Below are 10291 nucleotides of genomic sequence, written 5' to 3'. Positions count from 1 at the left end.
TTTACAGTGTATGTTTGACTAATGTTTTCTCTTCTGCTTGATAATGGATCTATTGAGCTTATCTATTTTATCAATTACGGCGCCTGTAGCTCAGTGGATAGAGCGTCTGTTTCCTAAGCAGAAGGTCGTAGGTTCGACCCCTACCTGGCGCGGTAAATTTTTTATCCTCCTGCTTATTACCCTGCTAGTATATCCTTTACCTCAATTTCTTCTTGTGCGTACTAATTCATGCTGCTGTATCTGATATAACTCAGTGTCACAATTTCTGTGCTTTGCTACCTGTATTGATCATGTTCTCTCACTCACCTTCCATTGCACTCCGACTATCTTTGAATGATTTATCAAATCTTATCTACTCTCCAACTAATTTCATTCTAAGAATATAAAAATTTTTCACTCAAATGTCTGTCCTCTTATTGCCAAAGCACCAAGCTTTCTCCAAATATCATCCTACATCTTAATTTCTAACCCTTTACCTCATCCATTCTCCGGGTATAAATAATTTGAGGCATCAGCGAAACAAACGGACAACCCTGTTTGAATCTTACAATGTCTCTTATTGCCGAAGCACCAGGTTTCCTCCAAGTGTTTTCCGATGGGACTGTGAAGCGTTTTGCTCCTGACATCACTTCTGCCTCGCCAGAATCTTCTGAAATTTACAAGTCAAAAGATGTAGCCATTGATCCATCCAAACCTATAACAGGAAGAATTTTCCTTCCTAACACACCAACAGTAAACTCTTCGACTCTTAAGCTTCCTGTGGTGGTTTATTTCCATGGGGGTGGATTCTGTATTGGCTCAACAACATGGCTAAACTACCATATTTTTCTAGGAGACCTAGCTTCTTTAGCAGGAGCAATTGTCTTGTCTATTGACTACCGCCTTGCTCCTGAGAATCGTTTGCCTAGAGCCTACTCCGATGGTTGTAGCTCTCTTGAGTGGCTAGTAAAGAGCTGCTACACCGAGCCATGGCTTGAACGAGCTGACCTTTCACGTGTGTTTCTCTCAGGGGATAGCGCGGGAGGGAACATTGCACATAATATCACCATAAAAGCTCAGACAAGTGAAGATCATGACTTAAGTAGCATTCATATAAAAGGTATCTTACTAATACACCCTTATTTTGGTAGTGAGGAGAGAACTCCTCAAGAAAAGGCAGCTGAGAGTGGCATAGAAGTACAAATGAATGATATGTTTTGGAATTTAAGCATACCTAAGGGATCAAATCGCGACTATTTCGGGTGTAACTTTGAGAAGGATGGACTTAAACATGATGAATGGAGTTTATTTCCGAAGGTGGTGGTTTATGTGGCGGAACTTGATTTTCTGAAAGAAAGAGGTGTGATGTATGTTGAATATCTTAAAAGAAAAGGGGTTAGGGATGTGAAGTTGATTGAAGCCAAAGATGAAGGTCATATACATCATATTTATCATCCTAAATCGGAATCCACATATTTGCTTCAACGACAAATGGATGAGTTTATTAATAACTAGTAGTGTTAAATATTCTACAATTATATTACGAGGGATGAGTTTATTTACAACTAATAGTGCTAAATTTCAAACAATTATATTACGAGGTTTACATTTCAGAAACATGGAGTAGTTATTGTCCGTCCAAAAAAAAAAAAAAAAAAAAAAAAAAAAAAAAAAGCTACGTGATTATATCTCTTATATGGCTAGAACACGTAATGAAAAAAAAAAGAGTTCTTTGTTTGCAAGAGCTATTATTTTGTATGGTAATAATATTACTCGTAATAGATAAGACATGCATCGTTTTAAGACTTTGACTGTTACTATAGATATTGACACTTATACATACACTTTATTATAGAAGTTAGAATTGTTATAAAGAGTAATTCATTACATTTACGTAGAACGGTAGAAGGGGTAGTGCTATAAAGTAACAACAATGTAGAAGCTGTAAAAATAAATAAAAAAATAAAAAAATAACATTGGAGAAGATAGTTGAATAAAAAAGAATAGGTGACAAGGGGGATGGACAAATGGGTGAGACTAATATTTGATGTATCCGCAAAGGATAAGATTCTTTTCGTGGCTTGCGTGCAATGATAAACTCATGACTGATTGGAACCGTTTCGCTGCTATGTATGTGGTTAGGTTGAGGAGAACATGAACCATATTCTGAGCAAGGGTAATTTGGAGGAAATTGGGCTGTGATGCTGATTTTAATTGTTGGTTAATGGGTAATTTGAAGGCTCAAGATGTCCACTACTTGTTGGTGGTTATGAAGATGGAGAAACGAGAGAAGTTTCGAGAGAGATTCAAGAGAAGTTTCGAGAGAGATTCTGCTTGACCAATCGAGTTTCATTATGACTCGAGTGGGTGATATAAACAAGTTTCATATCAAGTTCCTGGGGAGAGGAAGCGTACTGAGTTGCCCATTAGATAGATTTTTCCCAAGGAAAAATTGGGCTTCAATAAAAGCTAGCTAAGCAGTTAGTTTGCTTAGCTTGGATTTGTTTTTCTTTTTCTTTTTTTCTAGTTTCTTTTTAGTTTGTTTTGTTTTCGTTTGCTTTTCTTTTGGTTCGGCTTTGTACTTCTTTTGGGGCTTACCCCTCGTGTTCACCAAAAATAAAAATAAAAAATATAGGCACAAAGTTAAACCCTCAAGTTGCCATTTCTGTTGATAAATCAATATGACCACTTATGGGGAGAGGACATTTTAAACCAAGGATCCAACTCTTTCATGCAAAGATTTGATGTTAAAAAATAAATAAATAAATAAATAAAGTGAATATTCAAATGTTAAGGTCATTGCTTGAACAATGATTTTTAGCATGAAAAGATGTTGAAGCCTTCACAATGTTTTGGACATCGTAAAAAAAACAAATGATGCAACAATTGGGTAATGGAAAAATGGTACTCCGTGCTTAACACGAGCAGTTGATTAGCTGTTACATATAATTTTTTTTTTTTTTTAAACCATAGATTAAATTTTCAACAAGTACCTCTAATCTTCAAGAGCTTATATTTCTAACTTTTAATAAAAGTTACCCCTACCACTAAACACTACTCCAACCACTACTTTGCCGAATTCTGATAACTTTTTATTAGTCAATCCACGCCCTTACTCAAATAATTGATTTACATATTTATCATTTTGAAAACAGGAAATTGATTTACATATTTATCATATTAGAAACTATTAGGGGTCGTTTGGTTCGTTGTAATGGGGAAAGGGAATGGGAATGATTACCTTTGTTGGTGTTTGTTTTCCCTCTTTTGTCATTCTCATTCCCCCTTTTTATTTTTGGGTTTACCCAAAATCCTCCTAATTCCATTCTCCACCCCCTACCTTTCCCATTCCTTTCCCAAACCACCAACATACCCCTTAACCCTAAACCACTTTGCCGGGACTAGTAGCACCTCGCCGGAACTCGTTGTACCTCGCCGGATGCTCGCCGACCTTTCCCCAACCCTCGCCGCCCTTCACTGCCTCTCCTCCCACTCGAAAACCCTTCCCCCACCCACGTATAAACCTTAAAAAACCCTCCCCTCCACCGGAACCAAAAGCCGCACCTCACCGAATGTGGTTTGCGGGGTTGCTTGGCTAAGTTTTGGTCGTGGTTTCGCTGCACCTCACCGGACGTGGGTTTGGATTTCGGTCATGGTTTGTGGGATTGCGTGGTTTGGTTTCGGTCTTGGTGGTTCTTGGGGGTGGCGTGGGTTTGGATTTGGGTTCGTGGAGGACTGGGTGAGGTGCGACCGATGGGGTGGCTATTGGTTGGGCGGTGAGGTGGGCGGAGAAGGTGGAAAAAATGAAGGACGGGTGTTGTGGTGGTGCAATGGTGGTGTGCTTCCCTAGCTTTTTTTTTTTTTTTGTAAACAAACAAGTTTAATTTTGAGGGTTTCATTCCATTCTCCTCCATTCCCTTTCTACATTCCATTCTGATTCCCCTTTGTGAACCAAACGATCCCTTAGTGAAATATATTCATTAATTACACCAGTTACGCGTGATTTTGCGATGCATTTTTAAACTAATACGTAGTATTAAATAAGGAAAAATATTTAATACTCCATTTTAAAACTTATTTGTAGCCCTAAGAGCTACAAATAAAATTACCTTTAAATAAAAACAAAAAAATAAAAATAATTTTGAAACTTAAAAAAAAATCCAAAAAAAATAATGTGATCATCCAAAAGAAAAAAAGGATGATTGATATTGACGTGGACAATTACTCACAAATTACAAAAATGTGGATATTTATAATTGGAGGCAAGAGCCAATAAGAGTTCAAATCAAGTAAATAAAATCTTAGCCGTTGATTTATTTCCTCTGTCCAACTTTTATCCCTACGATTATCTTGCCGCCTCAAATGGCAGTTCCTACAATTACTCACAACCAACAAGGATAAAACCGTCCAAAAAAAAAATCCCCCCAATTTTTTCTCCCATATAATCCCTGTTATCCCCTCCTCTCTTAATTTCTCTCTCCTCGATCTTCCCTTTTTCGTCTAACCTTTTCCTTTGCAGACGTTCGAATAAACCCTAACCCTAGTTCTTAATTTCTACTACCGAAGGTATTTTTCTTCGATTTTTCTCAATTAATTTTGTAATTTCTTTTGCTGCTGGGTTTGATCTTGTTTAATCATTGTTTGATTTGATTTGATTTTGACAACCCTAATTTGATTTGAATTTGAATTTGTTTGTGTTTAGATTACTATGGGAGAAACCAAAGAAAATGATGCTTATGAAGAGGAGCTTCTTGATTACGACGAGGAAGAAGAGAAGGTTCCAGATCCCGCTGTCACCAAAGCTAACGGCGAAGCCGCTAAAAAGTACGATATTTTTTATGAACTCCTGTTTTATCGATGTAATTTTCTATTATTATTTTTGTAGTTTTTGATTTATTTGTTCAATCGAAATGTGTATTTTGTTAAATTAGGGTTTATAAAGCATAGAAATTTGAATTTTGTCGCAGATCTTATGAAATTAATTGAATTTGTTGATTAATTCTTTTAATTTTGGGGTTGTATATCTTGCGTAATGTAAATTAAGTCCTTTTGATAGTGATGTATGGATTGATACTGTTGAAGTTATGACGGTTTAATTATGATAGAGAAAACTTATTAGGGTGATAACGTATTTCAATTTGGTTTAATAGTTTACTTTGGTTGAATTCTAAATTATATTTATATCTATGTATTTGTGGATTTATATTCAATATGCTCTGTAAATATGTATGTCAAATTTTATTGGTCAAGGTTTTTAGGAGTTTTATTTGAAAAGTGGAGTTGTTTTGCTGATCGAATGATTTGTGTTCTATCATAGGGGTTACATTGGAATCTACAGTTCAGGATTCAGAGACTTCTTGCTGAAGCCAGAGCTGCTGCGCGCAATTGTCGACTCTGGTTTTGAGCATCCATCCGAAGGCAAGTGCTATGTCTTTGCACCGATAATATGCTGTTGTTTTGTTGTAGCTCTGGTCGTGGCCAATTATTCTTTTATTGTTATGAATATCGTTGGATGTGTATTTAATAACCTTGCCTTCTATATGCTGATTATCTCCAGTGGAATTTTGTTCATTGTATTCCTCTATATTGGATGGTTGTTACTAAATGCTTATGAAGTATTATTTTTGGCCAACTTATATAGACTCAACTATATGATTGTTACATTCTGATTTTACTTGTCTTTAGCTCATGTTGGGGATAGTTCTAAATTTCTGTTATGCTTTTCCAGGTAATTCACTTATTCACTCAACTTGGAGATGTTAAATGGTCTGGTAAACATTTCAATTACAAGGACCAGGAGGTCATATTTTACTCACTGCGGGTTCCCTCGCACCAATTTTTTGGTATTTCCTCAGTGCAACACGAATGTATTCCTCAAGCTATTTTGGGTATGGATGTCATCTGCCAAGCCAAATCTGGTATGGGGAAGACCGCTGTCTTTGTTCTCTCAACCCTGCAACAGATTGATCCTGTGGCTGGACAAGTTGCTGCACTTGTTCTTTGTCACACTAGAGAATTGGCATATCAGGTATTTATTTTCCTGAGCTTTTTTCTATAATTATTAAATTAATTTGGCAATTTTCATTTGAAAGCTAGTAATTAAAGTTAGCTGACACAGACTCTTTAATGTAATTGCTGTAGATATGTCACGAGTTCGAGAGGTTCAGCACATATTTACCTGGTATTAAGGTTGCTGTTTTCTATGGAGGTGTCAACATAAAAATTCACAAGGATCTGCTCAAGAATGAATGCCCTCACATTGTGGTGGGTACTCCTGGAAGGATCCTTGCATTGGCCAGAGACAAAGATCTGTCACTAAAGAATGTCAGACACTTTATTCTTGATGAGTGTGACAAGATGCTCGAGTCCCTTGGTATGCTTCTTATGCATTTTCGTTCTTGCATTTCCTGCTTTCCCAGGTTTCATTTATGTTGTGATGTCGTAATTTTTTTTTACTAAGGGTTTGGTCCTTCTCTCTTTTTTTCTTTCTTTCATGCAGACATGAGGAGAGATGTGCAGGAGATCTTTAAAATGACACCCCATGACAAGCAAGTGATGATGTTTTCTGCAACTCTAAGCAAGGCAATCCGACCTGTTTGCAAGAAATTTATGCAAGATGTAATGTCTCGTGGCCAGTTCTTATTGAATTTGAAGTCTTCCATTTTCCAAGCTTTCTGCAGAAGATATCTACCTAGGTTTATAGATGTTATGGTCTAAAATGCTCCCTCTCTCTTTGATGCACTTCTCGTCTTTTCAGTAAACAAGATACTTGGACCTTTGGGGGTAGGCTAGGGTGAGCGTAGTGTAGGCTTTATTGGGAGGTTCACTGTGACTTGGTTCGACTATTTTCCATCAGTTCAGTTTCTTTTTGTCCGGTCTTATGTTGTTCTAAGGGCTTGGGTGTCTTTAAGTTTTGACTGTTACTTGGTGGTCATGTGAGTGTATATGTTAGAGAGTAGTTGTGGTCTGGGCTTAAGGGTATTCTGTACTATTGTCATCCTTGGAGAAGAATCCTAGTTTATAGATGATGTGATCCAAGATGGGTTAGTAATTGGCTGTAAAGCAATCTTGTGCTAGCTCTGTGATATCAAGTATCTTCAAGGAGACATCTGTGGATCTGAGAGGGATCTTCAACCATCTTCATTTGATATGGATTCCTTTCGATTGGAGATGCCCCTAATATTCTTTACTGTGACATTTCTTCCTTTCAGCCGATGGAAATATATGTGGATGACGAAGCCAAATTGACCCTTCATGGTCTTGTACAGGTGTGTAAATCAACTCATGATTATTTTTTGGAGTGACTGGATGTTTTCATCTTTACTCATTTTTTATATTTGCATTGTAGCACTACATCAAATTGTCCGAGTTGGAGAAGAATCGCAAGCTGAACGACCTGTTGGATGCTCTGGATTTCAATCAAGTTGTCATTTTTGTCAAGAGTGTCAGTAGGGCTGCTGAGTTGAACAAACTTCTTGTGGAGTGCAACTTTCCTTCGATCTGCATCCATTCTGGCATGTCCCAGGAAGAAAGGTTTTTGCTTCTTTCTTTGTTCTTAATGTCTTGAAAAGCTTATTTTGTAGTATTCTTGCTGCTGTGATTTTTAACCCTCAAATGTTATCAATTGGAACTACATATATTTGCTTGGGATTGTGCATATTCCATTGAAGTATGACAGTATGTTTTGCTGCTGGACTTCTTTGTGGTGTAAGATAGCTTTAGAACAATGCTATCTTTGTTCTATTAATACAGACATGTATAGAAGTCATCTGGTTAGTTGAAATACAGATCATCTTCCTGCACAATTAATTGAAGTAGGGATTTTTGCTGGTTTTTGCTGTTGCATCATGTTAGTGTTTGTTAGGATTTTTGTTTACCATTCAGTAAGGCTATTCCAAGAAAGCAAGCAAGTAAGCTGCAAATATAATGTTATATGAAATTAATGTGTTGCAACTTGCAACTGAGTTTTTGTTTACACTCTTCTAATATGGTTCATGTCCTTTTCAATTTATAGTTTTTATACCTTTATAATTCTGTAACATACGACATTCAATTTTTTGGTAGAATTTTGTAGTCAAGGTTATCAATAAATTTTTCTTGCGCTTAATGTCTTATTCTCAATTGGAATGTTTGTAGATTGGCTCGTTACAAGGGATTTAAGGATGGCAAACAAAGAATACTTGTTGCTACAGATTTAGTCGGCAGAGGAATTGACATTGAAAGAGTGAACATTGTTATTAATTATGACATGCCAGATTCAGCAGACACATATCTGCATCGGGTATGAAAATTTCTTTTCATCTTTATTCAACACCATCAATCTATTCTCTTTTGCCTGCTGATTACATGTGTTTTGTTTATATTAACTATCTGCAGGTTGGCCGAGCTGGGAGGTTCGGAACTAAGGGACTTGCAATTACGTTTGTGGCATCTGCTTCTGACTCTGATGTATTGAATCAGGTATGGTATTCAGCTGTTTTCTTTTATTTGATTTACTGGCTTTGCATTTTTTTGTTGGCGTCTTGGATAGTTGAATGTATGAATATGTTATATCCTATCTCTATAATATTTTTCATACTACTTGAAGTAATTATTTTACTGATGAGTTGATTAGTATTATTTTAGTTAATGTAATGTGATCAAAGAACGCATTTGTTTAATTTGTTTTAGTATTTACTTTGTACTATTTTACTGAGTCGTGCTGTATTAATTTTATTGATTTCCTTTGCTAAAGTTTTCTCAAACCTTTGTTTTTTCTCCCACTCTTGAAAAACTCTTGAAATTTAATCTTGGAACTCTTTTAAAAGTCTCTTTAATTTTATTCTTTGTATACCTTTAAAACTCTTAAATTTTATTTGTGTGTTTTTTTAGTACACTTTTTTTTTTAAAAAAAAATTCTTATTGTCAACTGTTTTAACATTTTCTTCTCAGATGGTTCCTTACGACTATTTATGGTAGCCGACCCCATATTATTTTGGAACTATGGCTTTGTTGTTGTAATGTGATAAAATGAAGTTGTTATTGCTTCTGAATGTTTTGTTGTGGTAAACTTTGTTTAAAGGTTTAAAATCCATCTTTTTTTCTCTTTTAACCTTACAGGTACAAGAGAGGTTTGAAGTCGATATTAAAGAACTTCCAGAGCAGATCGACACTTCGACATACAGTATGTTCTATTTTTTGCTTATCATCGTTGTATAGAAAGTTTGTTTATGGTTTGCATCTCTGGTGTACAATTTTTGTGTTCTCTCTCGTTATATGATTGTAAAATATGTACTTGTAGGTTGATTCTGATGAATTTGTCTTTTGATGTGTTTTTATTTTTAAGATTGTTTGTGTATGTATATAATCTGGTTCATGTACTTTATATTTCTGAGTCTTGAAGTACTACGGTGTATGTATCTTTTTATTTCTTCACTCCTTTCCATCTTTGCTTGAATTTTCTTTTTCTTTTGGCATTTATATGTTACCCCTTTGGTTATTCACTTTCCAGGAGAATATCTTTTGTTCCCCAACACTTGTTTAATCATGTGGTTTCACAATATTTCTATCGACATCAAAGTACTGTAAAATCCATTCATGTTGCTGTATAAAACAAGTTGTGTGCAAAGATGAGCTTTTCATATTTATTTGTAGTTAATATTGTATGCTGATTTTTTTTCTTCCTATGATGCAGTGCCCTCATAAATGAACGCGCTACATTGTTTGATCACATTGTGGAACACTAGGCATGTTTGGAGAAGGCTGATGATAGAAGTAGAAATCTGACCGTGGCTTAGAAATTTGCTCTGTGAGCTGCGTAGTTCAGCAGTGTGTGTAATTCTGGCAGTCAGATTTCATTGTACTAGTTATGTTTTTGTCGTAGTGATGCTAAATACTTCCATTTGTAGTTTTCCTATGCTCAACTTATCAAGGATTATTACTTTTTATTGCTACATAGGATTTTGCTAGCAGGTTTGTCTACTGACTTCTGTGGATATGAGCAGGGATTTTTGTGGCCCTTTTTATCCTTTAATAGGGGGCCTGATTATTTAGTTGTTTCTGTTTTAGATTCAGTTATATAGCATGATAATTGATTTTTTGGCCCATCTGAAATGTGTATGATGCTAAAATGGGGATATATGAAATTTGTTTCTCCTTCGCCTCGAGTCCACGACTTGGTTACATGACATAAATTTGTTATGTACTACACTTAGCATGATATATGAAATTACATAATTAGTGAAAATTACCATACCTATAGCACTAACACCTGATACGCGAGTTTCTGTTAATATAACCACATCTAGCATATGCAACTATATTGCCGTGGACC

General features: G+C 35.8%; 2 protein-coding genes and 1 non-coding gene across 3 annotated transcripts; all 3 read left to right on the top strand.

The window, feature by feature from the left end:
- The first annotated feature begins 79 nt into the window (after positions 1-79).
- TRNAR-CCU lies at positions 80-152 on the top strand. The gene has a single exon. It is a non-coding gene; the product is annotated as a tRNA-Arg (tRNA).
- On the top strand, positions 97-3084 carry LOC110704965 (probable carboxylesterase 17). Its single transcript, XM_021882776.1, has one exon. It carries the CDS (start codon positions 550-552, stop codon positions 1492-1494), a length of 945 nt encoding a protein of 314 aa, XP_021738468.1. The 5' UTR covers positions 97-549; the 3' UTR covers positions 1495-3084.
- A 1341-nt stretch (positions 3085-4425) lies between these two features.
- LOC110704954 (DEAD-box ATP-dependent RNA helicase 56) lies at positions 4426-10031 on the top strand. The gene is made up of 12 exons (XM_021882766.1): positions 4426-4545; positions 4682-4803; positions 5297-5397; positions 5835-6007; positions 6121-6352; positions 6479-6597; positions 7191-7247; positions 7328-7512; positions 8116-8260; positions 8356-8439; positions 9079-9142; positions 9653-10031. Exons 2-12 carry the CDS (start codon positions 4688-4690, stop codon positions 9661-9663), a joined length of 1287 nt encoding a protein of 428 aa, XP_021738458.1. The 5' UTR covers positions 4426-4545; positions 4682-4687; the 3' UTR covers positions 9664-10031.
- Positions 10032-10291: the final 260 nt, after the last annotated feature.

The sequence above is a fragment of the Chenopodium quinoa genome, unplaced genomic scaffold (assembly GCF_001683475.1).
Source record: "Chenopodium quinoa cultivar QQ74 unplaced genomic scaffold, ASM168347v1, whole genome shotgun sequence".
Taxonomy (NCBI): domain Eukaryota; kingdom Viridiplantae; phylum Streptophyta; class Magnoliopsida; order Caryophyllales; family Amaranthaceae; genus Chenopodium; species Chenopodium quinoa.
This window is presented reverse-complemented; position numbering and strand designations above follow the sequence as displayed.

Excerpts from the sequence above, each read along its gene's own strand:
- LOC110704965 (XM_021882776.1), top strand. The coding sequence starts at position 550 with ATGTCTCTTATTGCCGAAGCACCAGGTTTCCTCCAAGTGTTTTCCGAT.
- LOC110704954 (XM_021882766.1), top strand. The coding sequence starts at position 4,688 with ATGGGAGAAACCAAAGAAAATGATGCTTATGAAGAGGAGCTTCTTGAT. Across the intron at positions 6,008-6,120 it reads CTAGAGAATTGGCATATCAG|ATATGTCACGAGTTCGAGAG; the intron begins GTATTTATTTTC and ends TAATTGCTGTAG. Across the intron at positions 6,598-7,190 it reads GCAAGAAATTTATGCAAGAT|CCGATGGAAATATATGTGGA; the intron begins GTAATGTCTCGT and ends TCTTCCTTTCAG.